Genomic DNA, 21,524 nt, shown 5'->3' with positions numbered 1-21,524 from the left:
GTGTTGAGTGTTGGGGCGATGTTGTGGCTGCAGAAAATGCTGATATCAGATATTTTTTTATCTGTAGAGATACATATTTCACACAGATATCACATTCCTCTCTAACACACACACACACCTACACACACCCACACCCGATTATTAATTATTACAACATATGCAGCTGTGGGTGTTGGTGTGGTGTTATGTGTGTTCGTGACTTCAAAAAATGCTGATTTCTGAGGAAATTTTACATCTCAGCCTGAAAACAAACCTTTGACATCACCAGACACTGATTATGACTCTGTGTGTGTGTGTGTGTGTGTGTGTATGTGTTTGTTTAGGCGTGTATCCCGCACGGTGAGTTTGTATGGAGCTGAAACGTGCCACTACAGCCTTTCACATGCTATTCTGAACACACCCTGTCAGCACGTTTCTGTAGTTTCTTCATGACAAAAACCACTGGTTAATGTAAATCTAAAGAATCAAAAACCTCACTGTACACTGTTAAATGTTGCAGTGATTTTCAACATGGGCCAGCATATAGGGCTTGATTTTTTTTTTTTCATGAAGGTAAATGAGTTTCAGTCTTGTGCTTCAATATTTTTAGCTTTGATTAAATAAAGTCATGATAATTATATGTGAGTGCAGTGGTCTAGCTCTAATAACTCTGTCCGCTCATTCCTAATTATGTACTAATGACGGTAAACTTCGCCAAAGGTTATTTTTTCTAATAGCCAAGTGTTCTCGTTGATCCAGTAATATGCAAACAAAATTTATGAGTAATTATGATTAAGCTACCAAGGAGATGTTGGCATCAATACCGATCATAGTTCATTGTGGGTACGGACATAGATACAGTGCCATCTAGTGGAGTTGCAGTGGTACTGCAGAATGGTGGACGGACTCACCTTTCCTCCTCAGGTACTCTGCCACTAGTGCTGCCACATGTACATAACACATCGCTGCCTGTAACAGCACAACGGGCAAATCACACAGATACAGTCAGCAAACAAAACAGTGATTCAATTACTAAATAAATGGTTCCATCCATCCATCCAATAATAAATCAATGAAACAGCTTACATGCCAACTAAGCACCCACAACACAGTAAAAAACAATCAATGCAAAATCAAATATTTGTCTTCAGCAGACAGAGTGGAATGGCAAAGCCAGTCACCGGCTGTGGCTCAGTGAGAAGTTACCTCGGAAAGGTCTCCGTTCTTCACGTGGATGCGAGCCATGCTGTCCAGCCAGGTCTTGCGCAGTTCGGGCGTGCTGGTGTAGGATTTGGCCAGGCTGTACTGCAGGTCCACCAGCATCTCCGGGTCTTTCTCGTGCTCTTTCATCTGCTCCGTCGCCATGAGAACCGTGCGGATCCGCTTCGTCAGGTCCTTCACGTCTGACGGAAAGGCTGTGTGCTGTGGGGCACGGGTGTTCGGTGAGTTCTTTTGGGTCGAGCCTTTTCGGGATAACGCCTAGAGCTTGAAACCATTCTGCAAACCCAGGGTGGGTTCGTCTAGTTCTAAACACATTTGTGCGATTGGTTCTGTTGACCTAATCTCAATGATTTAATTGGTCGAGACTGTGTCAAATGATATAAATCAAACCAATCGGGAAGAGGGCCTGCATTAAGTGGGATCCGGCTCACCTTTACTGTCTTGTCGCTGTTGGCGCAGTTGTTGATGATGGACAGAGATTGCTGGAAACGCGTTCCTCCGATACCGATGACGTCAGCAATCAGCTGACTCACCGCGATCACCACCTGAGAAAAACGTGACCCCCAAACAGTCAAATGTTAGAATACTACAAAATAAACGGTATCAACTAAGATTTAGGAAAATGCAAATATATGTGCCCCCTTCCCCTTTTTCATCTGACTGTCATCAGACACCAGACCTGGGCTTGGCCCTCAAACCCAGTTAGTGAGCAAAGGAAAGCTGGGATTTGACCCATGAAAGCCACAATCCTGCACTGTTAGACTGTTAGACAGTGCTTTTACCGAACGCACAATGAGTATGGCAGCTGTATTTAAGAAGCATGAAGTGTTGTTTGGCTATGTAAAGATGTATGGAGGTACAAAAGCAATTTTTCCATGTTTGACTAGTATCAAGTCAGAGAGAGAGAGATACAATAAGAGACTATTTCTCTGAATGTGAATATTCTACAGTACATGCAGTATATGTCACAGGGCGGGAGTAAAACGTGAACAGGTGAATGAACGAGCGCGTGAAAGGGCCGGGTCACCTGCAGGTGTGTGCGGACGAAGGACTTGCGACCGGTATAGTCAAAGTTACTCTTCATGAGGAAGTAGAGCAGGTGAGCAGCGTCACTGCGGATGGAGCTGAGCTTGGAATTACAGCACTTCAGGATCTCATAACACAGCCAGGCACACATGTCCGCCCGCCCGTCAAAAAACGTGCACGGGAACTGAGAGAGAGAGAGAGAGAGAGAGAACAGAAGTGTCACAGTGCAGTCAGTGACAGATCCGGGATGTGACAGGACCAATGTGGTCATGGGAAACAAATTTATTTCAGTATAAAGGTGACATGAAAATTATACTACTGGTGTGGTGTAGTAATCAGGGAAACAGTCCAGTAACCATACTGGTCTCATTCTGGACCATAACAGCAATGCTCCCTGGGTAAAGAGCTAAATGTTAAGATTGTTCCAAAGGTGTGCAAACTCCTACAACACAAACCTAAACAGCCCTTGATAAGTGTGTTATCCACATGAATACATGAACTCAACAATAATAGAAACACTATGCGAATGATAGTATGGTTCGTAACTGCATGTGAACTGGAGTGACAGACCGCAGGGCAGTCCAGTTACCTTGTAGATGAATGTGCGTAGTGAGGTGAAGACCTGCTTGAGCGCTGTCTCTGATTGGGGGATCTGCAGGAAGCACAGATGCACCTGGACCACCTTCTTCATCAGAGGGTTGTGTCCTAAATCAGCACTGAGCTGTGTCTGGGGAGGGGACACTTCAGACTTACACACGTTTACTGACAACCGCAAACTCAGATCGCAGGAACTACTGCGCTTCTCAGACATTATAATGCATGACTTATTAAACTGTTATTACAATGTAATAAAATGTCACTTTCTCACCTGGGAGTCATCAAATCTAAACTCACTTACTATTAAATATACTTGCCAAATATGAAATATTTTGTAAATGTGTATATATATATATTTATGTGTGTGTGTGTGTGTGTGTGTGTGTGTGTGTGTGTGTGTGTGTATATATATATATATATATATATATATATATATACACACAAGAAAATATAATATAATGAATGATGTATTTATAACACTTTTGGCTGCTGTGCCATAGATAACCAGGGTTAGAAACATGTTCTTTCAGTTGTATGGCTCTTACACTGTTTCCTTAATGTAAGGTTAATGTTACAGCACCACAGGAAGAGAACTGCACACACACATGCGTTTAATCTGATACCCCACGTAAGCAGACAGATTCCTCTTTACCTTGAAGCCCATGATGAAGATGCTGAGGGTGTCTAAAACTGTCAGACAGACTTCTGTCGACACATTGGCCTCCAAGACAGACTGGCTACACACGTCGCTGTCGCCATGGGAATACGCTGCATGATGCAAAAAATGATAATAACATTATCAAGATCACGGGGTTTGTAAGGCTGAACATCTCTACCGTGATACACACTACACTCTCACTCTATTATAGATCAAAACCAAACCGCGAAATCCCAAAGTTAATGTTTTAGGCCAAGGAGGGCTTCTCTACAACGCAGGATGTGTCAGTTAGTGAAATAACTTCAGCCAACAGTTAAAATCATCTGGAGCCTAGCTAAAGAGCAAGCCTAATGGACAGTATTGACTTTATGCTCATCTGATTAATTGAGAAAGAATGTTTTGTGGATCACTCTCTCCCCCCTGTGGTTCTTTACGTATTCACATATGAACTGCAGGGCGGTCTGAAGGCAATAGCTATTGTCTTTAATAATATTTGTTTTCCTCTTTTATACACAATATAAATCTACCCAGCTGACCATTTTAAAATGCAAACTCTCACAGAATCAGAAGGACATTGACTCTCTGTGTATGCATGACAATAGCGTGTGTGTGTGTGTGTGTGTGTGTGTGAGTGAGTGTGAGAGTCCTCTAATGTATTCTGCCAAGAGACAGGGGAATGAAAAAAAAAAGCTATTGCAAAAATGTCAACCAAACATTAGATCTTTTTTTTTTTTTAAGCTGAGGCTGCAGATGACAGAGACGTTAAGTAAAGCCTTTGAAAACTGAAAATATCTGTGTACACAAAAATGTCAAACAGAAAGCGAGACAGAGCAGCGGCGGATATGAGAGAACCAGTGAGACGAACGTGTCAGCGTGTCCTGAGGAGAAAACAGGGCACAGGGCAAAGTGTTTGGAACAGTGGTCTGAAACATCCTTACCATAATCTACAGCGACACCTAAGTCCATTTGCAATCTTTCTTAGACTGACAGACAGAGAGAGAGAGTGACTTCATCCGCCATCTCAAATTAACCCTTACCCTGCCTCCCCCCCCGCCCCTAAAATCCCAGCCCCCTCCGCGTGCGTCGACAGGTCTGTGAAATGTGTTTCTCTCTCCGGTAGTCATGTATACTTTTTTCTTGTTTGACCGTTGGACTGAAATAAGTAAATAACAGACATCTGAAGGGTGTGCATTTGAGTTGATGCATTTAGAGAGAATGAAGATGATGATGATGATCACAAAAGAGAGGAGGAAGAGGATGGCTGGGTTCTTTACTTCTCTCTGTGTGTGTGTGTGTGTGTGTGTGTGTGTGTGTGTGTGTGTGTGTGTGTGTGTGTGAGAGAGAATGTGAATCTGTGTGTGAGTCTGGATGTGTGTGTGTGTGTGTGTGTGTGTGTACGTGTGTCTATGCATGTATTGTTATCTTTCTGGGGACCCGTAAGTCCCCAGTAAGATAGCATAATCTGACAAAAGTGCCTGGTGGAAACCAAAATGCTGATCCCCACAAGGAGAACAACGTTTTTCTGAACCTGTTGTTACTGGTACAACAGAAAGTCTCAAAACACTTCTTTGGTTAAGGTTAGGGTTAGGGTTAAAGTTAGGGATAGGTTGGTATTCTTTAGTTACAGGATAATGGGAGTCAATGGGAAGTTCCCACTAGGATATGAGTACAAACTTGTGTGTGTGTGTGTTTGTGTGTGTCTCTGTGCATGTGTTCTTACAGTGGTTAAAAGTGTGCGCGTTTTCCAGGCTTCCGAGCTGATGGAGGCGTGTATGCAGCACACTGGCTCTATTACGAGACACAGGCAGAGTCAGAGATTTCCTGTCCTGGGCAACTAAACCCACCCCCTCCTGGCTCCTGAGAATAAAGTGGAAGAAAGAAAGCTCTGTGATTGGTCCAGTTCGCTGTCAATCAAAAGCAGAGTGTTATAACAGTTCATTTTACATTCTGACACTATCTTCACTGGGAACAAAGAACAATGAGATGGAAAAGACAGTGGGGACATGAACATTTTCTTTACTGTGTTGTAAACAGAAATCACACACTCAAGATAACAGCAGACATAAAATATTCATTAAAACATTGATAGTGATCTAAAAATAGTCATAAACACTAATGAACACGGCACTGTAAACGAGTGAAACAGATAAACAGATGCCAAATGCACATCCTTCCACCAATTCACATGTATTCACTTCTTTACCCCTCTGTGGAGGCCAGTTACACTGGTAAAGGTGCTATACATGTGGGAAAACCTTGACATTTTAGCTTGTCGACAATGTTTGTTGTGTAACTTGATGTGAGTGCTAAGAGCGAGCACTTACTATAACCACATGCTTCCCAAAGCCATTAAAGAGAAATGCATCCAGCCTATGCACTCAGAAACAGAACTATGAACCATGCACGAGTCAATAAATACACTACCCTGCCCACTCACACACACACACACACACACACACAAAGTGCGTGCACAGAGCCACGTGTGTGGTGATGAGGTTAGGAGATGGTATTGAGAATGAAGAGGGAAATTGTATTAACATGCTGTTAGTAAGATCCAAAGCCAAAGCCATTCAGGGACACACACATCTTACCCAGAGCCCAGAGAAGGGAGGGGAGGATCTATATCTGACTATACAGAGCTCTCTCCAGCAGCATTGCAGCCAACAGAACAGACACACACGCACACGCGCGCGCACACACACGCACGCACACACACACACACACACACACACATTGAACAGAAAGAGGAGTCTCAAAAGCAGTCGGTGTAGTGTAAGAGATGCTGTGTTGAGGTGTGTGTGTGTGTGTGTGTGTGTGTCCATAACAGGAACATACTGAGAATACATAAGTGGCTGAGAGTTAAAGAGAGTCGAATTTTTTCTATAAGGCTTTGCACAGCATGAACACGATGCCAAGAACCTAAAGATTTATGGACCAAAAAGATCAACAACAACAACAACAACAACAACAAAAAAAAAAACCCTGTAAAACATCAAAGATCTCATTATATGGGAGATTATTTGACTCTCAGAGATGGTAATTGTACAGTAAGACTCACATGCAGTTTTCCACTGAAAAGACAATAACGGTGTAAAACCATGTTTACCTGGCGATGAATCTCTTCCCCATGTAGCGAAACTGATGAAGACACAGCCTGGGTAAAAAAAAAAGAAGAGGAAAGAGAGAGCATAAGAGAAGGAGAAGTGTGGTCACTGTGATAAATATTTCCTGACTGACAGATTTTTTTGGGGGGGGGGGGGGGGGATTCAGGTCTTACTCTATTAGCGTGAAGAAATCCATCAGATCAGCGGGAGAGGCTTTGTTCCAATAGGTAAACAATGCATCTGAAAGGAACAGATACAGTAAATACATCAGAAAGGACCTGATCATAAATAGATTTGTTTTTCTGTATTTGTGCGTGTGTGTGTGTGTGCATGTGTGTGTGTGCGTGTGTGTGTGTGTGTAGGTGTGTGTGTGTGTATGTGTGTGTGTGTGTAGGTGTGTGTGTGTATGTGTGTATGCTTCATACCCTCTGACATGCTCTTGAGTATATGCAGGAAACACATGAGAAGGTTCTTGATCTCGTCTCTGTCCAGTTTGTCACAACGCAGCAGAGAACTGCCCAGGGCCGAGGCTGACTGTGTCTATTACCACACAACACACACAGCAGAATACGTTAGAGGACTCTCACACTCACACACACACACAGGCACACACACACACACACAAAAACACACACGCAGTCTGAGATAAGACCCCGAAGAGATTAAAAAGACATTAAGATACTGACAGAGCCCTAGAGGAAAAGGTTCATCAGGTTCAAGACTTCCTCCTTTTCCACATCATAAGCTCATTGACATTATGTTCCTTCTCTCTGCAACGGCAGGGGGACGGCCGAGCGGGTCAGGCGGTTAGCAGAGGTGGCAAAAGTAAAAGCAGAAGTACTTTTGCTAAAAAAAATTACTCTAAGTAGAGTTAAAGTATCCGTCCTGAAGAATACTTAAGTAAGAGTAAAACAGTCACTCACTTACAATTTACAAAAACGGTTGTCAGTTTAATTCTACTTTTTTTTTTAAGCAAGAGTATTTTGCCACCTCTGGTAGTTAGTGCTGCTTCCCCAAACCATGCTTACTGATGAGGAGTGGAGAGAGAGAAACACGCCAAACTAGTCATGAATACATTGTGCTTGATAACTGTTCATGACTTTCAGGACATATACACACACACACACACTCCCCAGTGGGGGACACTCTGGAGAAATGTACTTGTATGGAGTTAGCAGCGGAATTTGCGTCAGTATCAAAAAGGGCGGGGCTTGAGAGAAGGGAGAAATCCATTGTGACGCATTTGGCCGCTCGGCTGAGGGGGGCGGAGTCTTCCGGCTCGGGGGGGAGGGGCAGCACGGTGAGCGTGTGCCTACGAGTGAACTTCTCTCTTTGCTGATAGGTTGAGGGGAGGGATCAAAGGAGAGCAGGAATGGATGTTAACCTATATAATTATATGGGACAGACCAGTCACTCCAACCTGGGGCCTGAAGATATTATAAGCAAGACTGAAGTGAATGTCAAAGGAACTGAAGAATATGTGAACGGACATTAGAGCATACCTAAAGGTGGTTTGAAAAAAGGGAGAGTTAAAATGGTGTAGTGGCAGAGTGAGATAAAGAAAAAGATCTCACTTGTTTGACAGAATCATTTTACTAGAGTAAACAACATGGTGTGTTTAACGCGTATTAGCTTTGCTATAGCTAACGCTGCCTATATGAATGTACGCTAAGACGTAACGTGATAATATCAAGATGGGCAGGAGGGGCAGCGTCTGTGGATACTAGGTGCGTGTTTTTACCTTGTCCAGGGAGCTTGTCTTCTCGCTGTTCTTCTCGGGAAGGCTGTTCTGAGAGTCCGTGCTAATCAAAGAGCCGCGGGAATCGGCATGACGGACAGAGTTGATGTTGGGGGTTGAGGTGTGAGGTGACGCTGACGAAAAAACAAAAGGGGGGTGTGAGAGCATTCTACAGGTAATCTACAAAATCCTTACTGTTCTACCAGAGGCGACACATAAGAACCAAACAAGAAGGTAAAATATTTCATACCTTAGGCTGTGTTCTAATTGAATAGCGTTTAATTTAATATTCATTTGCTTTGCGTTGCATGGAGCTGAACTGAATGGAGAGATGATGCTACTGTTTGAAGGTGAAACTATGATTTTGAAAGTGAAACTATGATTTTGTCCAAAAGACAACGGCTTTGCGTCTGGTTCTTATCACGAGATGCTTGGCTCTCACCCGTGCCTGAGATGACTCCAAACACATCTTTATGGAGGCTGTTGTCTAGACTGCCGGCGGGCTTCTGGGATGCAGCTGAGGAAAGATTAGCAAGGGAGTCCTCTCTCCCATTCTGAAACACAATGACACAGTGAAATCTGAGAGATTTTTCACACCACTAGGGGGCACTGTGATGTCATTTCCGATTCAGAGACGGCACAGTGTGTGTTTACATGTGGTCTTTCGTCTTTTCACCTGGTTGGCAGTAAAAGGGGAAGTCTCTTTAACATTGAGGCGGTTGACGTTCTCCTGAAGGAGCCCGAACAGAGGCAGATAAAGGGTGGCCAGTCTAGCTTGTTGACTCTGGAATAATACATAGACATTATATATTTACTGATTTCTTGATTTAGACATTATACATTTCTTGATTTCAATAGTCACACAGGTTCTGCTGAGAGCAGTATAGAAGTAGTATAGGATAACTGATGTCAAAATTTTTTTTTTTTTTAAAAATCGGAAAAGCTTCCAGGGGCGAGAGTCATGGTCACGTGAGGCTTAGCGACACCTTCGGGTTGGTCTGTGACTCAGGCGGTCGAAGACTCGCTCACCTTCGAGGCGTAACGGTCGTCAAACGTGTGTTTGATCAGCAGGCTCTTGAGCACGTGGATGGCGATTTGCCGGATCTCGCCGAACTCCTGCAAGGCCCCGCCCACTTCCCTCAGCAAAAGGCCGACCAGAAAATGATTCCTGCAGAAGTCGTCGGTGAGGGAGTAGTCCAACTGCAGGTCTGCAGGAAGAGAGAGAGGACAGAGACAGGGTCTATTCTTTAGACTGAGCCTTAGGTTACGGGGAAAATCTGGGACCTTTAAGGACAGTCTGCCAAACAACAGCAGAAGAGAGTTTCAGAACATTCACGGAACAATTGACGAGCAAAGCAAGGACAAAATAACACATAAAATGAGTTAGTTTACACTTATGACCGGTAATTTCACATCCGGGTGAAATGACAAGTTATTGCTAATGATGAACGTGGTAACGATAACAACGGATTGTTTATTGTGGCATAGCAGTCTTTTCGAGACAACGCATGACACACTGGGGTCATTTCATTCCTGTAGGCAGGGCACACGGAAGGGGTCATAAGGTCACAGGGCAAGCAGGCCAGCTCACCTCCCGCACCTGTTGCCTTGGCATTACAGTCTCTCTTATTATGGCAGGGCAAAGCTGGCACACAGAGAGAGAGAACAGGGAAGAAGAGGAGCAGTGCCCAGAACAGAATTACGTGGGTTTTGTTTTGTTTTTTTCACAATACATGATAACATGATTGAGAGAGAAATAGCAGACAAAGAGAGAGACGGGGCAGAGAAAATTCTAGAAACCAATTTATATTTTATGAATTAGGCCTTACTGACATCGTCTCTCTTGTCAATCACTCTAAAATGCCAGTCAGCTAAAGTGTTTTTATTTGGACCACGGATTAACGTCTCGGTATTATTCAGTCTGAACGTACGATTTGTACAGATGTGCTTACCTTGAAACCTCTGGATCCTGCCCTTTCCGAAGGGCATGGGCAGATTGAGAGGAACATAGTGCTCGTGGTTACACACCACCCGCAGAAACTCAAATTTAAACTCGTACAGCGTCTGCACAAAAAAGATAAACACAGTCAGGAGACAGGAAGTATCACAGAGGAGAACGTTTTAAAGGAAGACTAATGAAGTTAATACATAAAGAGCTCTAATCACTCCACTCTCTGCCTCTCGATAAATTTCCGGAAACCTGCTTTTTAAGCCACTTTGCATAAGAGGCCCTGATGTGTGCATGAAAAGGGTATGGTTACAGAGATAAAATATAAACGTTTGGTCTTGTACCTTAGGATCTCCGGGCATGAAGCAGTTGATGTAGTTATTAATCTGTTTGAAGATGAATCCTCTGTCCATGAAGGTGAAACAGCGCTGAGGGAGACACACACACACAGAGCAAAAGACAGGAAACAGAGAAATAAATGTCAAGAGATTTAAAAAAAACAAAACAAAAAAAGACATTTTTTTCTTTTACTGAGTCTGCACAGTATCTTTTTGGCCTCGTCTTCTCGCTGTACGCGAATTTTACAGATGCTCCGCTCTGATTTTAACAGAGCCCGAAGCTTGGGCAGTTTGCCCCGGGCTGCCGTGATCCGGGGGAGCGGGGGGGGGGGGGGGGGGGGGAGGGGGGGGGCTCCAGGGCGCGATTTACCTTGACGAAGACGGCCAGGCTGTGATTGGCGTTCCTGGCCGCGTCCAGGTTGTCTTTGTATTTCTGAGTGATGTGGGGCATCAGCATGTTCACGAGCGTCTCCACCGCGTGGTGGAACGTCGCTGGAAAACGCTGGTTTCTGGACAGCTGTGAGGAGACACGTTTAATGATCACACGCGTGTAAAGAACACGGCATGAAGCAACACGTTTCAGAACAGAACTGAACCGAACAGTCTGGTACAAAAAGGTTTTAATTAAATATAGTTGGGAACAACAGTATTCACCAGGTATGAGGCAGATAAATTGTCGATTTCAGCCTCTACGTAATTGCAATTTAAATGTAATTATGCAGCAATTACTTGTCGGCACCTTAATTTTGCCGCTTTCCATCAAGTGCTGAGCCATAGACTTGACCAGAGCTTCGAAGAAGAACCAGGAGTACTGAAACACAAAAACCCAGTTCAACTGAATGAACAAACGGCGTCAGACAGACAGACAGAAATGCGCCTCAGTCAGTTAAAGCATAAAACCATATTGCTTCAGTTGCTAAACGCTCCAACACAGACGTTCATAAATCCCACGTGGTGGATTTTTGACTCTCTTTTATTTCCACTGCGGTCCTGTTTGAAGAGTTTTTTTTTTATGGGAGCTGCGTACCTTGAGCAGTTTGTTGCTGGTGAGGAAGTCAGTGGACGGCTTCAGAATAGCGGTCATGGCTTTGGCCAGCTCCTCGTGGACTGTTTTACTGGTACTGTCTGAATACAGCTCTGTTTTAAACACATACTGAACAGAGAAAGAGCAAATAAAATAAGCATATAAAAGTAATAATACAATAAAAAAAATAATCAGCAAATAAAAACGACCGATATAGAATTTTAAGACAGCACGTTACTCGGTTTTAAATATCCTTTATAGTTTTGTCTGTGTGTAATAACAGTGTAATAAGACACAGGGTGGTAAACATCCGCTGTTTTAAATATCCTTCATAGTTTTGTCTGTGTGTAATAACAGTGTAATAAGACACATGCTGGTAAACATCCGCTGTTTTAAATATCCTTTATAGTTTTGTCTGTGTGTAATAACAGTGTAATAAGACACAAGGTGGCAAACATCTGCTGTTTTAAATATCCGTTATAGTTTTGTCTGTGTGTAATAACAGTGTAATAAGACACAGGGTGGTACACATCCGCTGTTTTAAATATCCTTTATAGTTTTGTCTGTGTGTAATAACAGAGTAATAAGACACAGGCTGGTAAACATCTGCTGTTTTAAATATCCTTTACAGTTTTGTCTATGTGTAAAAACAGTGCAATAAGACACAGGCTGGTAAACATCTGCTGTTGAGGAAGTCACTTGCATGGCAGCTGCAGACAAAACGTTTTGTGTTTGTGCTGTGAGGAGTGGGCGGGGCCTAACTTCGATTTGATTGACAGTTTCTTTACCTTCACGTAGGATCTAAGGTAATGCTCCAGACCCTCTTCGTGACACTGGGCCACGATGTGAACCATAACCCTGTCAGAGAGAGGAGGGAAAGGCGGAAACACAGGGAAAGGAAAGACAGAAACGCAAAAACGGGTTAAAGATGGACGGGCCGCGGGTGAAGAGAGAAGGAAACAGCGAAGTTACTAAAGACAGAGAAACACTTTCAGTCACCGTGTCGTCTTCTCCACAGGTTGTGCTACGGCGTTTAAATGTCTTCGGCGCCAACTTACCTGGTCACGTTCACGGCCACCTCCTCATGGCTGGCACTGGTCAAGACGCTGGTCAGCTGGTTAAGGACGGTGGGCAGGAAATTGACCATCACATGACCTTCCATGGCATGAAGGCTCTGAGGAGAAAAAAAAAATCATCGATGACGTTTTCGCTTTTACGACGAGCCACAGGGTTACATTTCCTCTGTTACGCACAAAACGGTTTCCCGATATCCCACGGTGTACGGTTTATGAAACCTGAGTGAAAATGAATCCTCTTTCCTCTGGGGATGCACTAAACCACAGATCGTATAAAATGACAGCAAAGCGAGAAATGTGAGAACTGTGTTTAGGAACTGCAGTGTGACAGAAAAGGTCCTCCTACCTTGAGGTATTTGACTAACTCACTCTCTGCTGACTGGGCCAAGCCAGAACCCATAGCCTGGAAATGATGGAAGAAATTGTGCAGGTGCTGATCCTGAAAGAGAGAGAGAGAGAGAGAGAGAGAGAGAGAGGAGATAAGGAGAGAGAGAGAGATAGGAGAGGAGATAGGGAGATAAACAGAGAGAGAAAGCCTGTGTTTGAAAGTGCATATTATCTCAGACAGAGATGGAAAAAATATACTCTTCGGGTGCCACAACCCAAAAAGATCAAATTAAAGATGAAACCAGAAGCTCTTGGGTGGGGAGGTACAGTAAGATAAAGTGAAACTGAATCCCAGTGTCTGATCATGTGAGGAGGGTCTTGCATTCAACATTACCTGAGTGTAGACAGTGGAGACCAGGTGAGTGGCCACTCTGAACAAAGGACGTCCCCCGTCCACCCACTTCACCTCTGGTCCACCATGCTGCACACAACAGTACACACGCAAATAAACAACACAACAGCATATACACACAAATAAACAATACAACACAACAGTACACACACAAATAAACAACACAACAGCATATACACACAAACAAACAACACAACAGTACACACACAAATAAACAACACAACAGCATATGCACACAAATAAACAACACAACAGTATACACACAAACAAACAACACAACAGCATATACAGACAAACAAACAACACAACAGCATATACAGACAAATAAACAACACAACAGCATATACACACACAAATATAACACAACAGTACACACACAAACAAACAACACAACAGTTCACACACAAATAAACAACACAACAGTATACACACAAATAAACAACACAAGAGTATGCACACAAATAAACAACACAAACACGTTAAAAAAAAACCTCCAGTCAAATTATTATTGCAGAAACAACCAAATATCCAACCAAATATGGTATACATGATTACTTACTAAAAAAGGCAAACAAACAAATTCTGGATGAATACTGGTAATCAAAATTGTTGATATCGACCTTCAAATCTCCTCAAAACACACACACTCATCAACCCCTCCTCCCTCCACACTTCCATATTCACTTCCATATTCACTTCCATATTCACTTCCATATTCACTTCCATATTCACAAATATCTGCCGTTACCTTAGTGACGCCTTCCACACAGCTGAGGTAACCAGCAGGTAAGTTCGTTGCCACGGCAATGTGTTGCTCATTGGTAATGACCCTACCATCTCTCAACAGGGGCAACCAGGCTGAGCCCACTGCGAAAAAGGAAAAGTCATCAATCAATCAATCAATCAATTAATCAGTTAATCAAATCAATCAATCAATCAGTCAATCAGTTAATCAATCAGTTGATCAATCAATCAACCAGCGATACAGTAAGTCAATCAATCAGTCAGACAGTCAGTCAATCAACCAATCAATAAGTCAACCAATTGATCAATCAATCACTAATATTTACCTGGAGTCTCCACCACGTCCCTCTTCTTGGTACTGCTGTCACAGCTGATGTGGTAGAAGGTGAAGAGGAGGTGGTGTTTTTCATGGAGCTGTACCGGAAGCTCAATCTTAATCTGAGAGGAACAGTACAAATTAAATATTATTTAATCTGTAACGTGATTCTAAAATAAGGACACTCAGCTATCACAACATTCAATGCACATTTCAAGAATTTAAATTTTTCTATTCATTGTTTTTAACTTCTCTTTAAGTATTCGAAAATAGGTACTTCTCATTCTCCTCTCATCTACAAAATTTCTCAGAATATAAATCGGAAGGACAGGGGGGAACCAAAGGGAGAGGAATACTGATTGCTTAGGACCGCTTTCCCAGTGACACACAGAAGCCTGTTTCACCTCGTCGTAGAACTCTGGGTTCTGCTGGTGATGCAACACCGCTGCGTAGGCTTGTTTTGTGAACAGGGCTCCACCGGGTCGGCCGTAGATACACTATAGAGACAATGGACCAGACAGGGCTGAGTCAGTGGATTAACACTAAGACTAAGCAGCCGACTTGTGAATAACCGGGGTCTGATGTGCGGAGGATCGATGCTATGCGTGTGCGGAGGAGTGTGTGCGTTGAGGAGGAGTGTGGACGTTGAGGAGGAGTGCAGGAGTGGAAAAGGAGGTGAAGACCTTTAGAGGCTCAGCGTCTTCCTCGTCTGAATCTTTGAACTCGACGCACACGGCGATATTCCTGGCCTGAGAAAGAGAGAGAGAGACAGGGAGAAGGGGAAACGCAGACAGACACAGGGAAAGAGAGACAGTGAGACGCCTGATTACAGAGTCTTGGTAAAGGGCACATACACACACACACACACACACAGCAGATGCTTGATTTGGCGTGATACACTGAGCACTTGGTATACTAGCCATCTGGATGCTACGTCGACTTCTTTGGCCACTTCAAAACGCTGTCCTGCCAAAATCCCAATTTGCTCTAAAGCCAGAGTCTGAGTGACTCATTTTTCTTTATTCCGATTAAAACGCTCTCACGCACCTTAGTTAAGCTTTTTCGAATCCAAACAAAAGTCTGCAGATGTGCAGCGACCGTGCGAAGTTAGCAAAGTTAGCCAGTAACGGGAAGGCTACCTTAGTGAAGGACTTTTGGCTGTCATATTTGAGGTGTTTGGGGTAGATGTAGAGGTGGTTGTTGTAGAAGGTGAAAGGCTGGGAACACTTAGCGATACAGGGCACAAACTCCTCCACCTCCAAAAGCTCCCCGTCCCTCCCCCCGCTCTCCAATGGCTTCACGGGGATGTAGGAGGAAGTTACACAATCTGACCAATCAGAGAAGGGGGGGGGGGGGCAAAACACACAAAACCAATCACATCAATGAGATCCTTGCATGGTTCCGTTATCCAAAGAACTGCAGTTAAATGGGAAGTTGACGTTTGAGCCACGATACAAAGACATAGCGAAGGAACCGGAGTCCCACAGTCTGACCAATCAGAAGGGAGAGAGCACAATATGCATAGTCTGATTGGAGCGTGGAATAAACTAGGAGGGAGAGCTTACTCGGTACATCAGGAGGAACGTTGTCGATGGTCACATCAAGATTACCCAGGATCACAGGAAGCTTGGTCATCTTCTCGGGCCTATGAAAGAGAAAAGTTAAAGAAAGTTTATTCACCCAGTTTTGAGCTCCAACCCAGTCCTAAAGAGGCCTGAGGTGGCACCTCATTTTTTTGTTGTGTTCCTTCAGCAGCAGACCTGATCAACACAATGAGAGATAAGACAATGTTGACTTTCTGCTTATTTGAATCAGGAGTGGGGGAGCTGGGAATCCTTGAGGAAAAGTTGAAGCACTCGAGAGGTATAAGAACTAAACACACCTGTGGACAGTGTCTGACATACACTGTGTGTGTGTGTGTGGGGGGGGGGATTTATGAGGGTTTGAGTATATTTGCATATATTTGTGGGAAGCGTGTTGTGACGCCAGAGCATGTAGACGTGTAGTGATGTTCTGAGTTCTGGGTTCTGGTTCTGGTTCTGACCTCCTGAAATCTGCCAGGAGTTTGAAGAGGTCTTCGTCTGAGAGCTTGTTACTGTCCTGTCTGTACAGAGCTGAAAACCGAGCGGCTTTATCAAGTGTTCCGGAGGCGTCTTTAAACACAGGCCTGAGAGGAGAGGAGGGAGAGACAGAGCACATAGGCTATCACATCAATAAGACACACACATAAACATGGCACACGATTTAATTAAAGCAGACACATGGACACATGGACACATAGACACACACCCACACCCACACACACCCACACATATACACAGATACAGGCACACATAAACTAACACACACACACACCTACATACACACACACACTAACACACACACACACGTACACGTATCTCTGCTTTACCTGGCTGCCCAAGCAAAGGGCATTTTGTACTGGCCGAGTCTGCTGCAGGCAAGCCTGGCATTTTTCAGCACTTTTTGCGCAACCTTAAACAAGAAAAAAAAAAGAAAAGAAAAGAAAAAGAAAAGAAAAGACATTCAGACGCAGCGCTTATCCAATTTCAAATGTCAGACAAAATCGGAGCGACGTCTTTGAACTGTTATTTCAAATGGAAACATTTAAACATTTGAGGTTGACTTTGAAAGCCAGACAATTTGCCCTCAGACCCAAAAAAAAAAAAAAAAAAGGTCCCTACAGGTCTGGAAATATGTAAGTTGGAAATAACACTAAAGGGTGTGTGGTTTGTAAGAGTTATACGTTTTTTATTAAGACAAAGTGGTGCTGGTTACTGCTTGGCAAATATAGAGCGTTCCATAAAACTATAGCACGGATTTACTGCGACCAGCGTTTGGTTATTAAATAAAGACTGCTATTAAATGATTAAGTTATTAAAATGTAAGAATCGTGATTGAGACGGTGTGTAGACAGACTGTTCAGTAAATGCGCGAAATGTTCAGTGAGATGTAACCGATTTGTTTTTCATCGAGCGCTTTTTGAAAAAGAAGAACTTTGCTGTGTGTTCAGCAGCCTTTGAAAAATATGCTTGGATTAAGTGTACCGTGTTGAAACGAGGCAAAGTAAAGAACTCTGTTGTGTTGAGTCGTGTTTGACATGTTTAGTAAATAAGCGAGAATGTTAGGACTACGATTGGAGTGTTGAGTGTTGCGTTTGGCAAACAAGAGTTTGATCTGAAACAGAAGTGTGTGAAGCATGTGAGGATGTGTTTGCTAATGCGTTAAGATGAGCGTTTAGTCGGAGATGACTGATGATAGTCGGAGACGCGTTGACTGTTACGTGGTAAGAACCTTGGTGGAATCGGAGTTCTTCATATAAGGCTCAGCGCAGTGTGTGATTCCACCCTGTAAAACCTTCTCGATTCGAGCCACCAGGAAGATGTCAGGGTGCGGGCACGTCACAGAGAACACACCCTATGGAAAACACACACACACACACGCGCACACACACAAATATAAAAACTTCAACTCATATCCACAAAACAGCGTACGCGTTTACTTAGACGCCATGAGCAAACAACGCGGTTTGAATGAGACAGGCGCGGAATTTGGCAGCGGACGTTTTTGGACGTGACGCCCAACCTGTCTGGGGTACTGCAGCGCCCCCTCTGGCAGCCCGTTGAGCCCCCTCCCGTTTAAAGGAGGGTCAACGGCCCCTCCGTTGTGGTGCTGAGGACCGGGTCCTGCGATCATGTGACGGACCAACGGGTGGTTCAGATCCACGTGGAAGTCTGCTGAGATCTTCCTGCTGTTCTGGATATCAAACAGCGAAAGCACCACAAAGAAGGGCTCCACCTGGAACATAGTGAGGAGGGATTAGTGTGTGTGTGTGTTTGTGTGTATGAGAGAGACAGGGACAGAGAGAGAGAGTGTGTGAGAGAGAGAGAGAGAGAGCGAGAGCGAGAGAGAGAGAGAGACTTATATTTTTGTTAAAAAGCACTCTTTTTCCCACAAGTGTGCAGTTGCAAAAGCAGGAAAGCAGTACTGGCACTTATACACTTAAATATACACAACTGCACATGCTCCCTCTCTCTCTCACTTACACTCTTCTCTCTTTCACATACACACACATACACACACATACACACACACACACACACACACACTCACTCACATACACAGTGAACTCTTGCTCCTAATGTGCTGCAGTCTGACAGCAGGAAACCACCCTCAGTCATCCTAGCCCGCTAAGACAAACAGAAGTGTCTATCACAACTAACAGTGGACTTGTCCAACAACTTTAACAATTGCCTGGCCTGCTCCCAAAACTACTATGTGAACGTGGTGTGTCAGCATATGTGTGTGTGTGTGTGTGTGTGAGTGTGTGTGGCTCACATTCGTAGTGGGTCCCTCCTCGTTTTCGGCCACACAGCTTTGTAAGTTGAAGGACAGGTCGTGGCAACTGACCAATACCCGCTTCCCAAATTTTTCCTCAAACGGTCTCACGTCTGGCTCGATCCCTGAGAGATCCAGCCTCTGAAACAAGACAAACAAACCACACGGCGGCTCATCACTCTGCTCCGACACAGCAAACAGCACTCCCCCCACCCCACCCTACCCCACCCCACCAAAGTTAACACAGAAATATAACCAAAAAAAAATATTCCAGACTGTTTTTGTCCAGTAAATAACGCTAACAGTAGCTCGTGCTTTGGGCAACCTTAAAAAACACAGATCCTCCTGATTTCAGTGCATTTCTCAAACAATTGCACGACGCTGACTTACTGTCGCCGCATTTACTGTCTAAAATATAGAATTGCTGTCTCGTTTTCTTTCAATAACACCGTTATTCTCCAGAGTTAAAAGGGCCTCTTTCATAAGCTTGTTTAACTGTTAAGCACTGTTTTACAGACCTGTGTGTCGGGGTCAAGGGTGAGCAGCTTCAAACGGGTCTCGCTCCTCATTTTACACTCAATATCTCTGGCACTCTGAGGGAATACACACACACACACACACACACACACACACAACAGTAAAAACGTCTCGAAGTGCAGCTCTCTCCAGACAGATGTCTTCAGGCCGTTTCCTCTTTAAATAAACTCGAATGGGTTCAGCTCTGCATCTGGGCTACGGCTGGGAAAGAAAAAACCCTCACATGTCCTTAAGGATCAGGCAACAACTTTTCTAAGCCGACGCATTCTACAGGCAACGTAACTGTAGATAAAAATCGGTAAACTACACTCACGGTTCCGGTTGCCAAGATATTTCAGGATTACGGTACGTTTTCTTTACGGTGGGATAAGAAGAGAGACATGCCAAATGTGAAAATTACTGGCTGACAACTAGCCAAGACCTGGAATTTACAGCCAAGTGAAATTATCCGTTGGGATAAAGAAATTTGTAACAACGTTCGGCTTTCGCGACACTTTCGCTTGACGGAAAACCGAACAATTAACCTGTGGGGTACCTCTTTTACAGCATTCAAAAACTAGAGCAGTTACTCAAACTGTATTTCCTCATATGTTTCCGTCCACATAGAGATTGCATTTGAATTTGGTACAAGGTATCAGCCGTTATCGAGAGGAAAATTGTTCGGTTCGCAACACCTACACACACAAACATATATACCGTCACATATCATAACTGCCCCGTATACTGTACTCTATGCACGAGTTTCTCTTGGAATCAACGCTACCGTCTCACAGAATTTCAATTTGTCCTTAGCTCATAGCATGGTTTAGGTTAAGGGAATTTCCGCGCAAAACACAATGTTAACGGCAAAATTCTTTCTTACGTGGTAGAGGTATACATGACATTTGTGGCTCTTCCTTTTCTTAATTTTTTTTATTTATTTATTTATTTTATTACAATTTTTTTTTTTAGGTAAAAAACCTAATCGTTAAAGGCTTAGGTGAGAGAGGACCCATCTGTGATCTACCACACACTGACTGCGTGAATAAAAACCTCAACAGGGTGGAGTGGAAAAATATACTGTATTAGCAGGGGACTTTTTTCAGTGAAAATAAAAGAGAGACAGTAAGAAAGGGTGTTTTCTGGAAAGACACTGGCAAACGATGGACTGGTTGGCAGACATACATTAGCTAAGTAGAATGTTTGGCGTATATCTTTTTTGGAGACAGGAGGAGAAGAGAGGAGACCAGAGGTTATATATCAGACATTGTGGCTCCTTCTGCCTGACAGAGACACTGCAACACAGAGATCACACAGTAACCTCAGACAGGTCTGCCTGTGTGTGTGTGTGTGTGTGTGTGTGTGTGTGTGTGTGTGTGTGTAAAGATATACATGCTCACAATACCTGGAAGCTGTCCTGGAAATTGCCTGATGAGATGTCTGCCTTTCCAAGCTCATCATCTGATTAATACAAACAAACAAATAAACAAACAAACAAACAGTCCATTAACAAATGCACATGAATCTATTTGTGACTCCACAAATGGGTCGATAGCTAAATGAGTCTAAGTTAGCGGAGGGTACAGACTGAAAAATAAATCAGCTAATTCAACCCGTGGGTCATTAAAGCCATTATAGTCACGGTTATCAAATCAGTGACTGTGAGAAGTTGTTATTATTGTCATCCCATGTCTGACCAGTCTAAGTCATGAGGTCATTTCCTGTTTTAGGCCACTGAACAGTCAGCTAATACCTGTTGTGTGTGAGTCTAAGAGGAGACGGGTTACACAGGGCTGTGTTTTCGCACATCAGATTCTCATTAACTGTTCGCTCATTTTACATATCTTATTTCCCCAAAAAAAGCGTGAAAGCCTGTGGGTTTAAGAGGTGTAAAAGTGTTACCGCAAAGAGGAAAAATGTGTGTGTGTGTGTGTGTGTTGTACGTGTGTGTGTGGTGTATGTGTTTTGTGTGTGTCTGTGTGTGTGTGAAAGTTCACTCAGCAAGTATATCCTGGCATATTAAGGCTGGCTTCAAATCTAGAGGTTTTAAACTTGTGGGTGGTCTGGTAACAGAGAACACACACACACATACACACACACACACACACCGTCGTGCATGTCTCCGTTCCTCTTCTCCTGGATGG

The 21,524-nt window shown here is 43.6% G+C and overlaps 1 protein-coding gene across 1 annotated transcript in view; it reads right to left on the bottom strand.

Moving 5' to 3' along the window:
* Positions 1-21,524, bottom strand: part of dock9b (dedicator of cytokinesis 9b) — a 49,550-nt gene that overhangs the window by 10,323 nt on the left and 17,703 nt on the right. The window contains exons 8-44 of the mRNA XM_030783294.1: positions 21,489-21,524; positions 20,786-20,841; positions 19,383-19,457; positions 18,865-19,005; positions 18,112-18,324; positions 17,821-17,943; positions 16,919-17,001; positions 16,553-16,675; positions 16,074-16,153; positions 15,648-15,835; positions 15,192-15,257; positions 14,913-15,005; positions 14,519-14,630; positions 14,197-14,315; positions 13,431-13,517; positions 13,056-13,148; positions 12,692-12,807; positions 12,422-12,491; positions 11,637-11,762; positions 11,349-11,420; positions 10,980-11,126; positions 10,616-10,699; positions 10,276-10,387; positions 9,353-9,531; positions 9,000-9,107; positions 8,766-8,877; positions 8,327-8,457; positions 7,011-7,125; positions 6,759-6,825; positions 6,588-6,635; positions 5,202-5,338; positions 3,476-3,591; positions 2,816-2,953; positions 2,228-2,410; positions 1,632-1,745; positions 1,186-1,401; positions 891-948 (exon numbers count right to left, since the gene is read on the bottom strand). The exon at positions 21,489-21,524 is cut by the window's right edge and continues 139 nt beyond it. Of these exons, the coding sequence (XP_030639154.1) occupies positions 891-948; positions 1,186-1,401; positions 1,632-1,745; positions 2,228-2,410; positions 2,816-2,953; positions 3,476-3,591; positions 5,202-5,338; positions 6,588-6,635; positions 6,759-6,825; positions 7,011-7,125; positions 8,327-8,457; positions 8,766-8,877; positions 9,000-9,107; positions 9,353-9,531; positions 10,276-10,387; positions 10,616-10,699; positions 10,980-11,126; positions 11,349-11,420; positions 11,637-11,762; positions 12,422-12,491; positions 12,692-12,807; positions 13,056-13,148; positions 13,431-13,517; positions 14,197-14,315; positions 14,519-14,630; positions 14,913-15,005; positions 15,192-15,257; positions 15,648-15,835; positions 16,074-16,153; positions 16,553-16,675; positions 16,919-17,001; positions 17,821-17,943; positions 18,112-18,324; positions 18,865-19,005; positions 19,383-19,457; positions 20,786-20,841; positions 21,489-21,524 (4,137 nt within the window). The remainder of the gene's footprint in view (positions 1-890; positions 949-1,185; positions 1,402-1,631; positions 1,746-2,227; positions 2,411-2,815; positions 2,954-3,475; positions 3,592-5,201; positions 5,339-6,587; positions 6,636-6,758; positions 6,826-7,010; positions 7,126-8,326; positions 8,458-8,765; positions 8,878-8,999; positions 9,108-9,352; positions 9,532-10,275; positions 10,388-10,615; positions 10,700-10,979; positions 11,127-11,348; positions 11,421-11,636; positions 11,763-12,421; positions 12,492-12,691; positions 12,808-13,055; positions 13,149-13,430; positions 13,518-14,196; positions 14,316-14,518; positions 14,631-14,912; positions 15,006-15,191; positions 15,258-15,647; positions 15,836-16,073; positions 16,154-16,552; positions 16,676-16,918; positions 17,002-17,820; positions 17,944-18,111; positions 18,325-18,864; positions 19,006-19,382; positions 19,458-20,785; positions 20,842-21,488) is intronic.

This window comes from Chanos chanos, chromosome 8 (assembly GCF_902362185.1).
Source record: "Chanos chanos chromosome 8, fChaCha1.1, whole genome shotgun sequence".
Taxonomy (NCBI): domain Eukaryota; kingdom Metazoa; phylum Chordata; class Actinopteri; order Gonorynchiformes; family Chanidae; genus Chanos; species Chanos chanos.
This window is presented reverse-complemented; position numbering and strand designations above follow the sequence as displayed.